The sequence below is a fragment of the Balearica regulorum genome, chromosome 2 (assembly GCF_011004875.1).
Source record: "Balearica regulorum gibbericeps isolate bBalReg1 chromosome 2, bBalReg1.pri, whole genome shotgun sequence".
NCBI lineage: Eukaryota > Metazoa > Chordata > Aves > Gruiformes > Gruidae > Balearica > Balearica regulorum.
In genome coordinates this window covers 71,201,981-71,222,547 of record NC_046185.1, presented here as the reverse complement: position 1 = coordinate 71,222,547, position 20,567 = coordinate 71,201,981, and the positions used below count along the sequence as shown (strand labels likewise).

Here is a 20,567-nt window from a genome sequence, read left to right as displayed (position 1 = left end):
ATGGCATGCAACAGCCTGATTGATAACACAGAGCTTTCTTGGTTTTTTTTTTATATAGTGAAGTTTTGAGATTCCCCCTTCATCTTAAGCTGTATCAGTCAGGGTTCTCATCTGTCTTTAAATCCCTGTGTGCAACATGGCTCTTCCTTGTCTTTTGATAATGCTCTGAAATGGGTCTGCAACGTGCCACTACGACATGGCGGGAATTTGCTCTGCCATCATCCATTGCGGGGGGAATGCAGTTTTGGTAAGTGATGAGCCAACAATGACCGCAGCTGATATGTACCCTAAAAACCCCACCGGAGGCTCACCCATACAGCCAACAGGCTGAGAGCAGCACTGCCCAGATATGTGCAAAGGTGGAGGAGTGAGATGCTGCAAGCCCTGCCCAACTGAAGGGGACATTCATCTCCTAAATCTGCCATAGAGGGAGGCAGCCATCTCTCTACTTGGAATTCATATATGTGAAGCCTCTCTGGCAGTGAGGCACCTCCATCCAGCCAAATCTTTTCCCCTAGATGACAGCAAGGCCCCTTTTTAAGCAGTTCCCAGTGGGAAGAGCCACGCACCTGCATGGTGGAACATCTGCAGGCAGGTCACATCTCCCTTCCCATTAACCCATGCCAGGTCATCACTTCGTCGTGATGATAGCAGCCCTAGAGACCATGTCTCACCCCAGTAGGCAATTCAGAGGTCGTATGAGAACCTGGACAGGCGGTTCCTGGTGGGACAGAGGGCACAAGGTGCTGCTGGTATTGTCGGTGGTGTGGTGACCCACACCTCCCTGATCTGCCAGTTTGTAAGGAAGCTCCTGCACACCTGAAGCATACATCAAAGCGTCATTGCTTCTGACAGGTCCTTGGAATGAGCTTTCTAATTTTTGCCTGAGTTTTACTTTCTACTCTGTACTGATACATTGTGATGTGTATCCAAATTTTCATAATCTGGATGTAGTAGCTTTCAATTCCTAGTGCTCAAGCCTGCCACTCTTAGTTGTCTTCAAAATAAGAAATCTGCTTCCTTAGTGGCCAAATTTGAATTTAAATTTAAAATAATTTGCCATAAATTGGTTTATGACTGAAAGTTCAGAATAATTTGCTCCACATGTATATTAAGTTTACACTGCAGTGCTTTCCTTTGAGAAATATGTGTATATATATGTAGCAGCTCATGTTACCAGTATTGTAATTGCCACTACTTTCAAAGACTATCTCTGTATATGATTACTCAAAAATATTGAAACTGTTTGCTAGAGTGCTTTGAGCAGTTGGTATAAATAATTGAAAGTGTCGTATTTTAAGGTCTAATGGCTCTTGTCATCTTCAGGTTTAGAAGTTTAAAAAGTGTTCTTACTTTTCTAATGCAACCTTGTTGATGTGAGAAAGACTGTAAGAGATAGACCTTTTCTGTGTGCTTTGAATTTAGTCTCTGACTAAGCAAACTTTTTAAGAAAATGCTTCAGGAGTGTTTGGGAGTCAATGTGGAAAGACACTTTAACCAGATTTCATAAGTGGAAATTAATACTGAAAATAAAACTTTATCAGCAGTGTTAATTCCACCCAACCTTTCGGCTATGCTATCAGAAGTAATTTTCCATTCTAAATTACATCATGGATATCTTGAAATGTTTTGGTTTGTTTAATGGTTTCATATCAAGCAACACTAGCAAAATCGAATTTCTAGTTTTCCTTAACAAGTTGGGGTTCTTCTGCCTTAAGTACTGTTCTTAATTTTCTTGTGCTTCTTCGATACTGCACTGCATGACAGAACTAAAAGGAAGCTGAACACTGTCCTGCCTGCTCTGCCCATTAATTTTTAGCATATGCAGTGGTTAAAAAATAAATACATCCAGCACTCCCGCCTGATGGAAACAAATTGGAAATTTCTACCCACTGTGCTACATTGCTGTTTAGATGGGTACTCACAGGATACAGCTTTGCTTTATGTCTCATAGCAGTTTATGGTTTAAATCGAGGAAGATTTGTAGACCAGGTCATTCCCGCTGTTACTAATGTCAGTACGTCAGCAGGAAAGTTGCCCTTGACTTTGATGGAAGCAGACCCGTAGCTCATGTCCTTAGTGAAACGTTACAGTACAGATGTCCCAGGAGCCTCTACCGGGCTTGTTCTTGGCATGCCTCAGCCACTGAAGGGCACAGTTCTTCTGCCAAGGGGTAAAGCAGTCAAAGACAGATTTCCTCAACCTAAATCAATCAAGTGGCTTTTTGGGAGCGTAAGAAATGAAGAGTGCTTTTTTTTTTTTTTTTTTTAAACTGGGAAAGAAAATTCAAGACCCATCTTGTATCTTGTCCATGCTGCTTTGATGCTTTTCACTGACAACCAAATAAAAGCTAGCCTCAGCTCAGAATGTTCATTATTTCTCCAGTTTGTTTGCTGCCTTGTATGTATACATGGAAGTATGAGGGAGCGAAGTGATGAGGAAAGGGATGATTTTTATTAGGTTCGCTGGTGATTTTTTTGCAGTGGTTTCTTGCTGGTTTGCAGACCACTGCTTGGGAAGCACCCGTGTAAAAGATGTTCTCTCAGCTGTCTTTGAAGTAAAGCCAAGGTCAGAAGGAACACTTGTGGTCCATCACAGAGGGTCAGAGACCAAAGCATGGTTTCCAAACCCACTGTTTGCCCCTGCCCCACGCCATTTCCAGCTATAACCTCCCCGAGGCTGCTCCTCTGCTTGGCTATGCACAGAACACCCACTCAGCAAAGCAGCGTAACATCTCCTTAAGGTTGTCCTCATTTGCTAAAACACTTCAACACATGCTTTGCTTGTTTGCATACGTGCTTGCTTAAGACCCACTGACAGCAGCGATAACCTGTTTTGGTGGACTGGAACCTTTTCTTGTGATTTATAAACCATCGGTAACGGCCATCCCTTGTGGATGCATGAGAGTACGTTTGCCCATGATCACCCCATTGAGCCCAGTCGCACACACTTCTGCCTGAAAACTGCTCATGTGCATAATGTTTGCCAGATTGCAGCCTTGCATTATAACTAATTTAAAAACTAAATGAAATGTTTCTTCTCCAGAAAGGAAATTCTGCTGCAGAAATGTGCATCAAGCAGTTGAGGCATTAAAGGTTTTAATATCTGAACTCCATTAAATGAATTGTTTTAGCATTTGCAGAGGATTCATTACTTTCTAAGAGGCCTTTTGTCAAATAAGCATTTTGCAAACTAAGCTAATCAGCTCTGTTCCTGTTTATAATTCTCCCACTACAAATATTTATACGTTATAATTTGTCCTTCTGCTTTCCTGCCTGTCTAAGCACAAGCACATTAAATTTTTTCTGACGTGCCATCCCTTTCAGAAAAGCCCTACAGGATATAATAGAAAATTATAATCTCTATATAGTTTTTTCTTTGTAGGCCATTACAGAAGGTTGAACAGAGCCAGCAGGAGAGACAAAGGGCTGTGCTGACTGGTGCCAGGCATGCCACTGTATCCCTCCTCACCCACGTGCTTTTTTTGCCTCCCCCACCTCACCGCAGTGCTGCCAGAAGTGATGCCAGAAACTATACCCCTTGCGCTGCTCTTGTGGTGCAGAGGGGCTGGATTTAGGGAGGGGATATTTGGCTTTTTGTGGAAGATAAGACCACCACTCTGGGGGTCTCCATCATGCTCCTATCTCCAAACGTGGCCAGTCACTGCAGGACAGGTGCACATCCAGCACGTGCGCTCATGTACCCGCTGGCATGGCAGCCTGGGGCACGAGCCCCGTGGGGTGCATCGGGGCACACATTTGCTGGCACTTAGCATCTGTGGTTGCGGGTAGCCAGATGAGGTGGCTCGGAGCCGGCCGGCGTGTGTCACCGCACACAGCAGTCAGGAGCTGGATGCCAGGACAGGGCAGGGCATCCCCCAAGCAGGTCTGCCCCATCCTCGCTGCCCCCCTTGCTGCTTAGGTGTCAGCATCTCCCTGCATGCATCAGTGGCACTGGGCAGATGGGGGAGTGGGGGGGGGACAGGACATGACCACCCTCCTCAGCCTCCATAGTGTCCCCAGCTCTGCTCCTGGCAGACGGAGCTGGAGTAAAGAGAGTTCCTGAGGACCAGGGTCATCAAAGCTCAGGCAGCAGCACTTGGCATCCCGTGCTTGCGAGGGGTGCATGGGCAGCTCAGCAGAGACCTTTCCGTACGGTGCCAAGTGTTATCAAGCAGCACAAGACAATTAAGCCTCACTCAGTGTTGAAAGCAATGCGGGTGGCATTTACCTGGGGAGCCAGGAGGAGCTTTTCTGATGAGAACCCATATGTTGCTTGTCCCACCTGACTGACCTGTGTCTTCACTGTGCTTGTTGTTTTCAGGCGTTCACGATTCAGGGCCAGTATGCCATCCCTCATCCAGACGTGAGTCCAGCGCATGTAAATTACTTCCTTTTTCTTCCTCTCCCTCGTATTTGTTCTGGGCAACATTTGCTTTCTACAGTTAGCAATAAAGACATGGCCTAAGGACACCTTTCCTGAACAACACACTGTATAGCCAAGTGTTAGCTCAGCTGCAACTCTTACCTTGTGTAATAATTGCTAGAAAGTACAATGGCCCAGGAACAAATGACAGTTATCTTGCTCTTTTTCGCATGTGATATATTTGAGTTCTTTTAATATGTAATTCTACAGTAATTAGTTAATATTAACAATAGCCATTACATGTAATAACAGTAGAGATGTCATTTATAACCAGTTTGGGTTTTATTTTCTCTGCGGTAGATTAGAATGAATGATTAACCCCTTTTTTTTAAATATAATTTTAATTAATCCTGTTTTAGAACATGTAAGATGGTTTCTCTGCTCTGAAATAATTCCATTTGATTGGTTAGTTCTAATTTCCCATCCTGCCCTGCAGTTGACCAAGCTTCACCAGTTGGCTATGCAGCATCCCCCCTTTACTCCCCTTGGGCAGACCACCCCTGGTTTCCCTGGTACGTACCCATGACCCCCTGGGGATGTCCTTCTTCTTAACAGCTTTGTTTCCCGTGGTCATTACATCATTTTAATAATAAATGTGGTCAATGACCAGCGATCCTTCTGTTTTTACACATTAATCTCTGTTCTTCCTTCCCGTACCTCTGTTACAGTTCCTTTCATCATTACTAAAACGTGCTTTGTTTGTTACATTTATTTAATCCAAACCACTTCATTTGTGCCATTGGCTAAAAGCCCTGAGTTTATTTCATTCCGTCCTTGTAAAGTTATTACGGACCATACAGTATGTACCAGTTGGTCCTGAGTGAAGTCCTTGGGCGTGCATCTTGTCAAATTCCCAGTTTGGTAACACAGTTCAGAAAAAAGCAAACACAGGAAAACAGTATGTAATTGTGGTACAGAAATACTGATTAAAGAAATTACAGCACGCTGAAACTCAAATTCCTTGTAGAGCCAAATGTCTTAAGAGCATCTGGGGATAGGGATGCCCCCTACCGCTGCTGGGACAAGTGCCTCTACTAAATATGCAGATATAACTACAACATGCAATGGAAATTTAGTTAAATTAAGGACTGCAAATTTGGTCCATACTTATTAAAGCTGAAGCTGAATTCTTGATTCAAGAGTAAGAAGTCAATTAACCCTGTAATAAACCATTTTTACTGTTCTTCACTACATACATGCTTGACATCTAAAAACTTCACAAAACAGAAGTACATATGTACTGGTACATGCTTTGTATGGCAAATAACGTTTTATCACATACATCGAATTCTGTGAGCAACTTGATTTTCTATTCTATGTAAAATAAGCATATGCAACTCGTAATTGAATGTAAACATAATAAAATGTAGGTGAGTCACTTTTTTTTAAGAGAATTTCTTTTCCATCTTTTCTAGTTGGAAATATTTTTGGCATGTCTTTACAGATAATAATAATAATAATTAACACCCAAAAAGAGAGAAAAGGACAGAGACATGACATCCAAAATATACTTTTGTTTCTTCTTGATGTATCTGATAAAATATTGACAAGTAATACTAAATTGCCTTTCCTAGCTTTATATTTTCCTTATTCTTGTCATTAACATGCTGCTCCTTAATCTTGTCCTGGTTATATTTGTGAGATGTATCTTTCTGTAATGTTGCTGTGTGTTAGAGCAGTAATTCCATTTTTCCTGAGCATTTTCCTTTTGTCCACCCAATTTACAAACAAATGTATGCAGCTTAGAGTATTTTGTACATGTCCCTTCAAAAATTACCCTTCCCAACCTTTCTTCAGCAACTAATCCCACATATAATTTCCAAATTTTGGTAGGTTAATTTCCTCATCCTTATTTTAATGTATTAATTTTTCTTTTCAATATCTATGCATTTTGTTCTGCTAATTGTTCGTTTGACTCTCATTTTCCATATTCTAGAACTCCTGGTAGACAGCTCAAATTTCAGCCATCCATTAATTTCTCAATTGATGTGTTTAGAACAAACTTGAGAGATTATTTTTAGGGGAAACGCTTCATTTTCTGGAAGTTTTTTATGACCTTGTGGAATCTCATGTGACATTTGTTGCTTTGGTGGGTTAAAGGTTAATTAAAATAAGACTCATTTAAAATTAGTCCAGCCCTCTGAGTTTTGCATCTCTTGCTTTCTTTTCCGTTTCGCTAGCAGCTCTCTCTTTTATTTTGCTCCTCTCTTCTTCTTTTTTTTTTTTTATCTTCTTTCTGTATTTTTCCTTCTTTAAAATATCATTTGTTGTGTCTTGCCCTTCTTCCAAACAACTGGCGTAACATTTTCCCTCTGTCCCCTGAATAGGACTGGATGCCACTACTCCAACCAGTTCCCATGAACTTACTATTCCCAATGATGTAAGTGGACCAATAGTCAGTATCACTTTCTCTTCTCTCGCTCCTCTGCCACCAGAGGGGAAACCGCTCATCTTTGGCCGATTTGTAAATGCTAGCAGTCCCCAGAATAAACTGTACGGCATTTAGTCTGTTGGGGAGGGGGTCTTAGGGGTTATCGAGGCGCTAGACAGATGCAGCAGAAGTGATTGTCCCCTCTTGTGTCAGGTCTCCGGCGTTGCGGGTTTAGTTGCACGACGGCGCCAGTGCCGTGGTGCTTCACCGGCTTCGTTAAAGCCTCTGCCGCTTACCGTGGTCTTAGATGAGTAGTTGGGATTCATCTCTTGGGTGACGCTAGCACGGGCGGTCTCAGCAGAAGGGTTAAAGGGGGCGGAAAACCGCACAGCCCCATGTGCTGTGTGTTGGGCTGGAGTCCTCCATGCCAGGGGGGTGGAGAGCCTGCACCGCAATGGCTTGTGCCATGCTGGTCTCCACTGCACCCCACACTTATCCAAGACTGCGTTTTTTTCTGAGCAAAAAAGCTACTGTGGTTATGTAAAAGTGCAATATAAGGGTTTATTTGAAAAACAAGGGCTAAAAACGTTCCTGCTCCGGCAACTCAGGACGGGCTGTGATCGACAGACCCAGTCTCCGTGAGCAATAACGTGCTGCATCTTAAAACAGCTACTCAAAATGCCCAACTGATGTGCTGCGTGTCATATAGAAGTGCCTTTCCATTTTATTCACTTCCATTGCAAATGGGGTTGGTTTTTTTGCAGTTTTCATTACAAATGAGTCACTTGGAAAATGGAAGATTTCCCCTCCAGTAAAAAAAGCTTTCAAGCATGAGCAGGATCACAAATAGCAATTATATTACTTAAGAGATACTTACAGTATTGTGTAAGCCCTATTAAACTCAGTGGCAATGATTTACAGTAAGAAAAAAATACGGAATAACAAAGAAGCGAAGGTAAATCTTTTATGAGTGTTGTGATTTTGTAAGCTTTCTGTTACTTAAAAGATGTCCTGCTGATTTGTCAGCACCCGCTTTATAACCCAGTTTATTGAATGTTGAGAGTTTTATGGGAGGACTGTATTTATCCTTACAGCGCAAGTTTTTTAATCTCATTTTCAGGCAGATATTGTTCTTGCTGTCAGTGATATAAATCCAAGGTAACTCTTCTGACTTCTTTCTGCATTCATAGCAGAGAAAGAGAGGGAGAAAGTTGGCTTTGCGTCCTGCAGTGCAACAGAAAATTTTTAAAATCATCTAGGAGGTATGAAATGCACCAGCTCAGCCTCATCTGCTGAGAAGCAAACATGCAGAAAAAACAGGAGGTTTTTCTGGCTACGCAGTGCGTGTCTCGCTGTCGTTGCCGAAGGAACAAAGCCAAGACCAAAACAGAGTTAGGCTTTGCAGCAGCCTGCAGAGGCTCTACCGATGGTGAAAGGGAGTTCTGATGTTCGTACGGCGTCCAGGCGTGCATTAAAGGACTGAAGGGCCTTAGTGCTGCCCACGTGTGCTGCGTGTGCATGTGTGCGTGCGTGTGTGCAACCGATGCTGCAGTGCCAGCACAGAGGGGAGGAAGGGCTTTCACGTCCCATCCGGCATCAGGGGCTGCTTGGGAATTTTGCAGGGGGAAAAACAGTTTCCCCATGCGTCTCCCCGAAGCGTTGGCTCTGCCCGTGCCCCGGGCTGTCAGCAGTGCCCTGCCAGGCTGTCTTCAACCTGCAGCAGCAGAGGGTACCGTCCCTGGGGTCTCCCAGCGCAACCCTGCGTACCGGTGTCCCGCAGCCCCACCACCGCTGCAGCAAGGCTGCTCTCCAGGCAGCCCATTACCAAAAATGAGGAGATGAGGGAGACGGAGGGAGATGGGGCAGACAGGGAGCTGGGTGAGGAGGTGCCAGCACCCGTGTTTCCTGTGTGCCCTGTCAGACAGACGCTGAGCATGGAGTGAGGTCAGGGCGGGAGAGGCAACAGCAGTTGTGCAGCAAAGCCTGCATGCGTGATTTGACTTCGCTTTCCCAATAAGCATCTCCTAGTCCCGGGTTTCACAGACAGGCAGTCAGTGTGGCACAGTGATTATTTATCTGGTTGAAGGTGAAGGAAGCTGCAGGCCCTGGCACGGGGCTGTGGTGCACCAGTCCCCTGCCTGCCCCAACTCCATGGATCCCCTGTGCTGCAGGAGCCCCCCAGCTTTCTCAGTGTATGTGCTTATGTGTGCAAAAGTCCAGTGTGCAAAAGGAGAACATGAGACTTGCAAATATCTACATGCTCTGCCACTACCAGAGAAGTCAGTGTAGATCTACATGTGCTACACTTATTTTTTTAAAACCAAGACAAAGATAAGTACATAAAGCCAAAGCCTAAGTAAGAATCTGATGGAGCGAAATCAGATATAGAATAAGGGGTTCAGACTTTAGCCTAGTCTATAGAAAGTATATATTAATAACCATTTACAATTTGCATAGCTTTATACTAAAATAAATTTTCCTCACTCCCTCTGGCATTAAGGCAGTGACAGAATTTTTTTTTTTTGTTAATAATTCCTGTAACAACATCATGCTGCTTTTTTCATACAGTATGCTGGTAATTGCAACTAACCTGTTGCTCAATAACAAAGAGATACTGGAGAACAAAGAAATGCATTTTACAGAAAGTTATTTTCCACATGCTAAAAGCTGAGGCTTCCTCTCCAAATAATGAATTCAGAAGATTTGACTTTCTAGGGTTTCTCATAACTTCTGGGTGTCTCCAAAAAGAGCACAGGGAGGACATTTCTCCAGGTCCTTCTCAGAAGTCACTTTGATCCTTGTCTAGTATCTCCTTTTTCTCATCAAAACCTCTTATAGGGACATGTGGTTGCATTCCTTTCCTTGCTGGGATCTTGCCTGGCTTTCTGCTGCTGCTTCAGTTACACAATGTGAGTGTGTTTCACACAAATCCCAGAATCATAGAATCATAGAATAAATAAAGTGGTGTAACAGGTCCTGAAGGGAACGGAAGGGATGGTATCCCTGGGTGTAGCTGATTTGGCACAGGTAACAGATGTCTTAAGATTTCATGATCCAATCCCCCAAAATGCCCCATTGAGAGTAAATGAACAAACCAATTAAAAAAAAAAAAATCTGTCTAATTAAAAATTATGCATATTTTGCATATATGTGGGAGAGACAGGCAGAGGCAAGTAACAGGAAAAGAACTTCCCCTCAGAAAGCACCAAGAACATTTTAAGAAAGCTATAAATCTGATCAGTACTCCGTAGAAACACAGATATCAATCCATCCGAGTTGGAAATGGCATACTGGAGAATCACCTTTATTTCCCCATGGAGCCAGAAGTACTTCCTTGCAAACGACAGAGGGACCCACGTGTGCAAAATGCTCTCAGAGCAGCCCACAGTGAAATCCAGCGTCGGCTCCGCATGATGCTCCATGGAGGTCCGCGTGGCGCTGCCTCTTCCATCAGCGGTCACTGGGAGGACTGAGCTCTCAGCTTTGCAGATCCCCGATCCGTCACCTACCGGTGGGGAGAATCGGCGCAAGGAGAACATAAAGGCAACGTCCGACCCGAGCTGTGACTTCCAGCAAGGCCACCCGCCACCTACCCATTAGAGGAAAAGTGCACCTCACCCTCCCTACAGCCCTCTTCCAGAAAAGTCCTGAGAACAAGTCCCATGTTCGTATAAAACTAAGCTGCTGCCTAAGTCCGTCCCTGGCTGAGAAACTTTACAGTTGTGTGAGAGGGTTTAAAAGCAATGGTTAGGCAAAGACAATAATCCGCACCAGACGCGCTGGTAAAGGTCCTGCAGTAGTGTAAGTCAAAGCAGTTCTACTGAAGGCAAGGGACCTGTGGATTCAACCTCAATAAATTCACCTTACTGCTTAGGGCCTCCCATGTGATAGAGAAATAATGCCCAGAGCAAAAATACAGAATTAACTAGATTCTGTCAAATAGGCATGTTTGAGGGGATGCGTTATAAAAAAAGAAGTCATTTTTATCTCTTTTGAGGTGTTTGCACATGAGCTGATTTTTGTCTCCCGTTAATCTGAAAAAAAGGCAATTGATTCTTCAACTAGACCTGTCCAGATGAGGTCAAGAATCACAAGATTTCACACGCTTAATAGCCATGAAGGTGTCACAGAATAGGTGTCACAGAAGCAATGTTACACCTTTGGTGGATCAGGGCACTCTTGAGCATGAAAAGTAATTCCCCCAGAACCACCTACTGCTCACTTTACGTAGCCGGGTGGGAACTGACATTGGGCCCTCAGTAAACTGAAAAGAACGCAAATCCACAGAGTCGTTTGGGTTACAAAACAAGTAATAAGAAGGCTCATTTCTGAAAATGTTTTCTCACTTTTCTGTATGCCTTCTTGCAAAGACTATAAAATAATTATAGTCCAGGTTTTGCATCATCCTGGCAAAGAAAGTGAAGTTGTTTTTTTATTTTATTATTATTATTATTATTACTACTACTACTACTATTGGTTTTTAAGAGGCACAGAGTATTTAAGTATCTCTTTCCAGGCCCTGCAGTAAGTCTGTAAAGAACCGTAATCACACCTCAGGAGATTATTCCTTCCTATAGAGTACTCTGCCCTAGCATTTCTAACGGAAAAAAAAAAAAACACCCCAAAAAACCAACAAAACAACAAAACCCAACCCAAACCTGGAACTAAGAAAGCCTGTAACTTTATTAACAGCGATTGAAGATTCTCCTTTATGAGGAGCACCTGCTTGCTCAGCTAATGCAGAGGCTTTGCCAAAGCCAATGGACTTGCTCTGGGTTGGCAGTGGGGAACCAAGGGGAACCACGTGTACCTGTGGACAGGTATGGTCACCCCCTGTGCTCCGGACAGCAGATATCCAGTTGCAGAGGCTACTTTCTTGGCCCTTTTAACCACTACCACATTTGTTATAAGAAAGGAATCTGGTTTTTTTACCAATGTTTAAAAAGAAACTGAGCTCAATGCCACTTCCCCTGGTAAGCAATACTCGGCAGCATTGGACTTGGATAATAAACCAAAAACTAAAAGTCTGATTGGTCCCAGTGCTGCACAAACATAATACAGTGTGATGGAACAAACCAGTAAGAAACATCCAGCAGGAAGCTGTTATTATTAGGCTCTGACAGTGACTTTAGCATTATGGGAAAAAAATATATATATATTTAGCATTATGGGGAAAAAAATTAACGGAAGAGAGGGGCCTGAACCATAGATGGCATGGCATATCAGGAGAAACTATCAGCATCAAGAGTTTAGGGGGGGCTCAGAGTAGACCTTCCAGTCTCTCCCTTTAAGAGTCCAGACTCCTGATTTAATCCTATCTACATTGCTACTGGCAGAGCTTTACTGAAGGACAAAGTACAACTAGAAAAAAGCAGAATCCATGTTTTAGAATTGGTTGGTTTGTTGGTTTGGTGGGGGGTTTTTTTGGCATGAGGAGAAATGAGGTACACTGAGATAGGGGAAAACAGATCAGACACGGTAGATTTTCCCTGGTGCTCACAGTCCAAGGAGGGGACATCAGCTGAAATTTTGAGGCATAAGGACAAATGGTGATACTTGCACACAACTCATGAGCAAGCTCTGCAGGTCACTGCTATGGCCCTTCTCAGGCAGCAGGAGGAGAAATGGGTTCAAAAAGAAATTGTCATACACATGGACTATTGAGCATAAAGGCAGAGATACCAACTGCTGTTCAGGTAACCTGTAAGCTGTAAGTGGGAATTTGGGATACCAGTGGAAATTTTGTGTTATACCTCACACTGTTTTTATCCTTTCTCTGCAAGCACGTGCTACTGCCACAGTCAGCAACAGGCTGCTGGGCTAGGTGTACATCTGATCTGATACTGCTCTGCTCAAGTCTTGGGAGAATGAACATATATATGCATATAAATACATATATATATAAAAAATATATGTGTGTGTTTGTGTGTATATATGTGTATGTTATATATATTTTCCATAAAAATAGTATATATATTATAGTGCATAGTAGGCTTGGCTCCTCTCTCACATGGGCGAGCTTTATCACTTACTTTCTGCAGAATTTCCTCTTGATTTATTCTTCCATAAGTGAGAGTAGGGCTCACTGAATGTTGAGCAAGCAGGTGAGCATCAAAAATAACACAGCGCCCAAAGTCATTGAAAACAGCTACATGTTTAATATCCTCCACAGTCTCTAGCTCCATCTACCAAGCTTGGAAAAGCAGCAAAGACATGTCTACAAAACAGGCAGCATTCCATGCAAGGTAGCAGCTTTCAAAGTCTAGGGAAGCTTGCTTTTGTGGAGAGGGACTTTTGTGGGACTGAATTACACGTAGCCTGCCAAATTATGTGAAATGGGGGCTACAGAATGGCAGACAGGCAGCTGATGGCATTAGAAAGGTCAGTCATGAAAAGAGATACGTGTTTGGATGCAATTTGTCATGGACTCATCTCAAAGCAAGGCAGAGCAGGTCTTTTTATGTAAAACCAAATGTCCACGGCCTGGTTGAGCAAAGGTTTGTAGATGAAAACCTTGAACTTCTTCCAGAATCCGTCAGCTCTCAAATATTCAGATACTGCACGAATTTCAGCGTAAGTAATACATAATGGGAAAGGCACCCCAGAGAGAGCCCAAGCACCCCAGAGAGAGCCCAAGCACCCCAGCACTACTGTCCTCCCTGCGTGCCAAATGGAGAAGCGAATTCTGCACCAGCTGCAGGTCACGTCACGGCTGGCAGAGCGTGTTCAAGCAGCCCATAGCCACAGCAACAAAGGATGACTTTGGAGAGCTTCAGACCAAAGGTTACCGAACCTCTACTTCCAGATATGTGTATCACCAGCAGCCTTGACTGGCCTGGACTGAATCCTCAGTACCTAACTCAAAGTCAGTTAGGAAATGGTAAATTCTTTGTTCTGACCCACCGGGGTTACAAGGCTCGTTGGAGAACCTCCAGCACATACAAGTGGCAGCCTCCTGAGTGACCTGGCAACTGCCTTCTCAGAGCTGGTGAACCAGACATGTAAGACTAAGTCTGAACTGTGCCTGAAGAACCAGCGGTCCCATGCAGTTCCTCTGCTTTGAATGCCACAATGACAGCTACGCCTGTGAACTGGACTGCTTGAAATTCTTCTAAATAATATATTTTTTTGTATATTTTTCCATGTATTTTACACCAAGTAATTTTATCAGATTTCCCCTTCTGCTTTGAACAGCCTGAGGGAATATGTACAGTCTACATTTTCCTGTTGGCACTCAGGACATAATTATTAAAGCAACCAGAAGCATATTCAGATCTGCACATCAAGTGAGAAGCATCAAAGAAATCTGAAGATGTGATGGGCACCATAACAGCTGCTTCACAGCCCCTAAATCCTGGTCACTGCTTCATAAGATCATCAGTAGCAACAGATGGATTCTTGACCAGTCACTTCAACATCATCAGTGCAAAAACAGTTAGATGGTGGTTATGGCAGAAGGAAATACTGATGGCCTCCACTCCTGGTGGCCATCCCAAGCCATTCCTGTATCTCAGTGAACAACTCTGGCTAGCAGTCAAGTAAAGACGACTCAAGGCTTCCCTCCTCCCCCCCGTACTCCACTCTGCTTCTGCAGTAGTGAATGCTTCTGACCAGATTTCTGTAAATTATAGCTACAGTATGATATGTAAATGATTCACGAGAAAAAAATTATGGAAGTCTATCACCAGGTTTTAACAGATAAGAGTGGGATCTTGTGCTGCCAGCTTTGCTGTACAATAACGCTCTAGTAGGACTGCCTTTGCTTTCCTCACGCTGATGTCACACACTAACAAAAGCCAAACCCCGCCATTGGCTGGCACCCACCTGTGCTCTGGGCGCTCCTCTCTCCCGCTTCACCTTCACGACCTGCGGATCCAAAGGAAGCGGGCGCTTAGGGATCCCTGCGCTGCTGCCAGCCCGCATGCACAGGCACGTTCGCGTGCACGAGACAGGCTCCGGGCTTCCCCGGGGAAGCTTGCAAAGGCCTCCGCGCTGGCACGCGCAGCCGCACACCAACAACACGTGTCCTCAGGGTAAGGACAGAGCGCTCGGCGAGGCCCTCCTGTTTGGACAGGACACGAAATCCTGTCTGCCTTTCCCGAAGCCCCGCTTTTCCCCCTCGCGGGCGCTCCTCTTATGCTTAGTCTCCGTTTCGGCTGCCCAGGTACCCGCTTTGGCTTCCGGCTTGTCACTGAACGTGCAGCGAGGATCGCGCTGGGAGCGGGCGGGGGGGGTCCTGCTTTTGGTGAACTGTCTGGGCAATGTCAATCTGTTTCTGGCAAGATAGTCCAAACACCACAGAAACAGAGATGGTAACACGTCAGGGCCTGAAGCAGCAGGAAGGTGGAAGATGAAGGCAATCTCTGCATCTTGGCACGTCATTCTGCCAGGCTGGTGACATCATCCCAGTGTCCACAGTAACTGTAGAGCAAAGTTTCCCTTTTCTACTGGTTCGGGGCATTGCTGAGTTTCTTAGCACCCATCCTTCCTTAACACAAAACACAAAAAGCCCCCCTCCTCGCCTTTACAGAAGCCGAAATGCCTCAGCCTCAGCTGCCTGCTTGGTGCCCGGTTGTTTTTGGGGCGGCCTGTAGCAGAGGAGCAGCGCCCTGGCACAGCTCCCACACCCCCTCAGCCCAGTGGCAGCTGCGGCAGTTACGTCTGCTGCTAAACACCTTCTCCAGGTCTTGCACACAGCTTCCAAAAGCCTGTGACTCCACCAAGAGCATTTAAGCGACATTTAAAACATTGTTAATTGACGATAACACCAATGCAATTTGACCCAAAAAAACCCCTAAAATTTGAGGGGATCTAGGGACATGCACACACACCCCTCAGGCTCAGGTTTTTTTCACAAAATGTGAGTTTTGTTAAGTTCCTGTAAAGGAACACAGTTACACTGTGAACAAATTTCAGTCTCTTCCTGTGCCCGCTTCTGCCTGCAGTTACAGGTCTGTAAATCCCACTGACTTTAACGGCGCAGTACTGGCCGAGCGAGTACCGCGTGTGCCCAGGGAGGTGTCGGAACGGTGCAAAGCCACAGGGCAGCAGTTTTTGGATGGTCAGCCTGACTTCCAGCTGCTGTTCTCGGCTTGCTGCTGCCACTGGCAAGTCAGGCTGGGCTGTGTTTTGCGTTCCTCAGCACCACGGCACAGTGTCGTTTTCTGCCATGGAAGACATCTAAATAATCTGATATTGAGTTGATAACGATGTAGTAGTGAAACTTGATTTAGAGATGTGGGACCGTAGAGCCAATAGACTGCACTAGTTATTCCTTCCAAACAGCACAGCAAAAATCTTATGCTTCGATATTGAGCTTTTCATAACCGTGTTTTTAGCAATACTACAAATTGCAGTTAAGTGGTTTTGGCTTGTGTCTGCGGCACTAATCTCAGTCTTTGTCCCGCTCCAGTTAATAGGCTGCATTATTGGCAGACAAGGCAGTAAGATAAATGAAATCAGGCAGATGTCAGGAGCGCAGATCAAGATTGCTAATGCCACAGAAGGCTCCGCAGAACGACAAGTTACAATCACAGGATCCCCTGCAAACATCAGCTTAGCACAGTACCTCATTAACGCAAGGTAAGTTTGCTTTGTAAGTGATAATGCTTCTGCGAGATTGCTCTGTCTGCTCTCCAGCAAATATCTGTCCTGGATAGATCCAGAAAGTTGGTTCGCAGTGTCCGTTTTGCGTAGTATTATTCAATTCCTAATGGTTTGTAAAGCCTGTATCCTTAGAAACTTGGATTTGCTGTCAGTTTATACAGAAAGGAGCTTAATTCGGTGCAGTTCCAGGTACAGGTTGAATGACAAAAAGCTGAAAAATCTGAATACTCACATTAGCATCCACCTAAAATATAGGCGGATAAATTAAATGAAATTAAAATCATAAATTCTTTAGAAGAAAATACTTTTCACAGACCCATTTTACTGTCCTAAATGGCAAATATAGTGAAACAGATTGCAAAACAGATTTAATTTACGAACTGGAAATTGCCACTCAGACTTGATGTTAAACTGACATTTGGTTGCTAAAGAGGCACAGGATTTATTTTTTCAGAGACAGCATCAGAAATTTGTAAAAAGCATTCCCTGATGAGATGGGGTGAGACTATCTATCTGCTTCTCCACTTCTCGGTGCCAGAATTAATGAAAGCACTGGCTGTTTAGCTAAGCCATTGCAACAGCTTAAGTCTCTAGCAGTTTTGATACGATTAGCTAGAAAAATATTAAAATTGATACCACTTTTATTTGCAATTATCCTGAGAAGAAAGTGCAATGGATATAGCGCTGTCTCATAGATCTACTTGTAAATGGTGGACCAAGGCAATATATTGTGGGGAGGGGGAGTATCTATGTATTTTATTGTTTGGTTGTTTGGGTTTTTTTTTTTTCCTTCCCCCTTCCCCTCTAAAAAAATATTGTGATATGAATCAAGCTTTGTGTTTAACTACGTTTGCTGTTAAGGTCATAGAAAGTATGTGATTTCGGGGCGGGGGGGGGGGGGCGGGGGGCGGGGGGGGCTGTAGTCATGGCAGGTCTACAGCTTCCTATGGTGCAGCCTCCTCTCCAACCCAGTTCTGCAGTGTGCCGCTGCAAGCCACTGCAAATGTCTTAATGGAGGAAAAGGGCGTTTGTGCAGCTCTGTGTTACAGAAAAAAAAAAAAATATTACTTTTTATAATTCAGTTTGAAAGTAGTTTCCTAGGGAAAGATATATTGAGGGATGGTGTCGTGAAGCCTAAGATAAGCTGTTTCCAGAATCCTAAAACAACCTACAGCTCTTTTGATTTATATTCTTTGTAGCAAATATAAGTCACTTCCGTAAGCCCTGTAATCAAATAAAAATGTGTTCCCTCCTTTAACCCTTAAGGATATGTTCTTCTCTTGGTGTTCAGGGATTCCCCACACATCGAGACGAGAATAGACCCCTTCATTTTTAGTTGCACAAACACCATATGGCATGCATCTGGATTCCAGAAGATAACAATTTAAGATCTTCAAGACAGCTAAAGCATGCAAATAAAATAATGCACTTATTAATGGAGTTGCAGTGAGCTGCTCACCAGAGACAGAAACTCTAGTGAACAAACCTCTGTTTGACTCACTTTAGAAAAGCCTGTGAACTCTCACACTTCTGTTTATTACTGTTTAATGATTCTTTTGATGGAATGGGATATATATGAGGTCTTTTAACATACTTTTGCAAAGAAGAAAACTTCTCAGCAGTCATATACAACGGATACTCTATCTATACCCTGTGAAACCAGAAACAAAATATTTTCTTCCTGTTGAATTTCTAGATAGAAGTCATTTGTTACCGTCATCTACAATAAACCATCATATATTATTATGTACCATGTGTTGAAACTGTATGTAGATGAAGTGACTTCATTTGTAAATGAAGACTCTTAAAGTAATGTATAATAAATTAAGCTCTAAGGTAACATAGGACATTAAGGTGGCTTTTTCGTTTTAAAAAGTGACACTGCTCCAGATTTCTCCTTTCACGAGAGAGATTCCCATCCAGTTAGGTGTCGGCAGTGCTAGCTTGCAGTTGCACTGGAGGAAGAACCAAGAAAACTTCCAAGCAAGAGGGAGGTCTGCTCTAGCTGGGGTTTCGGTCCTGGGGCAGGTTTCCAAGAGGCAGATCTCGGCTGCCACTGCCTGTGCACACGGGGAGCCAATTTCAGTGTTTGTCAGTCCTAAACCTGCCACAAGTACTGCCATCTCTTTTAAAGATGTTGGCATGAAATAAACAGCGTTGGGGAAGAGCTGAGTACAGTATCTAGACTGCCCAAGGTATAGTCTGGTATGTCAAAACAATAGTTATAATAAATAAAAGCCATATAAGCATTCAGGGTAAGGTGGACTTTTTTTTTTTCTCTCTCCCCTGCAAGTTCTGTCATTCTCGTGGAGTTGGTTTCCAGGGCCAGTATTTCTGCATAAATCAATGTCTCACAGTAGCATAGGATGTAAAAAAAAAAATAAATCTATTCAGTGTATTCCTGAAACGTTCTGTGTGTATCTGTAAACTATCCTCCAACCAAAGTTGCCATCTGTAGAACAATTTATCAAATTGTTTTAAGACTTTTATTGCAATCTGGTGTTGAATATGTACATAACATACTCTAAATTATAGATATATAAATACATTGATACAATGTCAAGACAGAGATTTAAACCTTTCTAAAGTATTGTTTTGATTCTGTATTGATTACCCGAGCGCTGACCTCTGTACGAGTAGAACATGTCCTAGCTTGTTTGCAGTAGAAGTGTCTTTTTTTTTCCTGTAAAATCTTCTGTCTCTTAACTGGTCTCCACTGTAGTAACTGGCTTTTCATTATCCAAGTCCATCTTCTAGCTTTTATTATGAATGAACGGCAGTTTAGGTTTCCTGTGTAATATTTGACTTTGGATTATAAATGAATTGTAGCCAGCAGCACTTGCTCCTTGTCGAAGGGCGGTTTCCTGAAGACATTTTTTTTTTTTTACTGCCATTTTGATGAGAGGTTCATTCACAGAGCTAACAGGACCCCCAAAGCCACACTCGAGCTTTATTCCTTTCATTAGTTTTGGGTAATGCAGGATGTGGCCTTTGGTGCATATATTCGTAAAGTGTAGGTCTTCAGCATAAAATTGGCACCGTGAAATTCTGTATGAAGGCGGCCTTGTCCGCTTTCGCGTTCAATTTTGTTGCATCTACAATTGGTTTGGGAAACGGCTGCTGTCACAGGGCAGTTGATGGCTAACCTGATGTACGTTCACCTCCCACGTTACCACCAGTAATAAAAGTGAATCAGGGCAAATTATTGCTTTAATCCTACGTGTGTGAGTACACCAGAGACAGGGAGTTTCAGCGGCTGCTACCAACACCAGAATTTAGCCTGGGGGATCTATTCTCCCTGCTGGTGCAGGAAAAAGCTCAGGCTCAGACTCCCCCCCATATCGGTAAGGATTTATTTTGTTTTGTTTTGTTAAAGGCATGGTAGGCAAATTTGCAGTCAGCGAAACACCGACTCCTGCACTACCTTTCTATACGCCTTCCTCGCAGAATAATAAGTTAGAAATATAAAAAAATTCCAACTGTATAAAGTGATTTTTTGAAAACCTGCTAAGATATCACCATGTAACCCCTACACCCCAAGCCGAGGATGCACGGTGCAGTTGGATCCACCATTTCAGTGGACAGAAAGAAATATTCTTGATGTAAATCCTGCTGTGCGAGTAGATTGCAAGTAGCACAGCTAACAGCACAAGGATGCTCTTCTCTCTGCGGAGAGCTGCTCTGCTGTGGAGGTTAGAAAAATTCTGAGCTGCTCATCCACGGGGACAGATAAACACCAGAGGGTAGGAAAACCAAAGCTTTACCTCCTACAGATGGTCGGCATTTCATGCACTTGCCCTCCTCCCCTCCCAGCCCCCCCAGATGAGCCATGTGCCTTCCAACTTCCCAGCAAAAGCCGACGAGGAGTTCACACTCCAAGAGTCCTCTTTCTTTTGCAGGGAAGAGAGGAGCTGGGTGCTCAATGTTTCCCTCTCTCCTCCACTCTCCTCTCCCCGGCTCAGACCCACGTCAGGTATCCTTTAGACTCGCCTTCAGCAGCAGCGCTTTGGGAAGCTTTAGTCCAACGTCCCCGTCCCCTATTTAGCGCTAGTTCCTCGCTCGCATCCTTGCCCTCGCACAAAGCGGGCAGGCCTTCTGGTCATCGCCTTTCTCTGACCGCGAATAGACCCGGGGCCGTTACTCTCAAAACTGCCCGTAAGCCTAA

At 43.9% G+C, this 20,567-nt stretch overlaps 1 protein-coding gene across 6 annotated transcripts in view; it reads left to right on the top strand.

Annotated features, from left to right (window-relative positions):
- Positions 1–20,567, top strand: part of LOC104641782 (poly(rC)-binding protein 3) — a 531,086-nt gene that overhangs the window by 494,657 nt on the left and 15,862 nt on the right. For 3 of the 6 annotated variants that reach the window (XM_075744673.1, XM_075744674.1, XM_075744671.1), the window contains 4 exons: positions 4,324–4,365; positions 4,862–4,937; positions 6,753–6,805; positions 16,209–16,378. In XM_075744673.1, the coding sequence (XP_075600788.1) occupies positions 4,324–4,365; positions 4,862–4,937; positions 6,753–6,805; positions 16,209–16,378 (341 nt within the window). Of the gene's footprint in view, positions 1–4,323; positions 4,381–4,861; positions 4,938–6,752; positions 6,806–16,208; positions 16,379–17,693; positions 18,731–20,567 lie in introns of those variants that run through there. The other 3 variants (XM_075744669.1, XM_075744670.1, XM_075744672.1) reach the window with 2 other exon arrangements.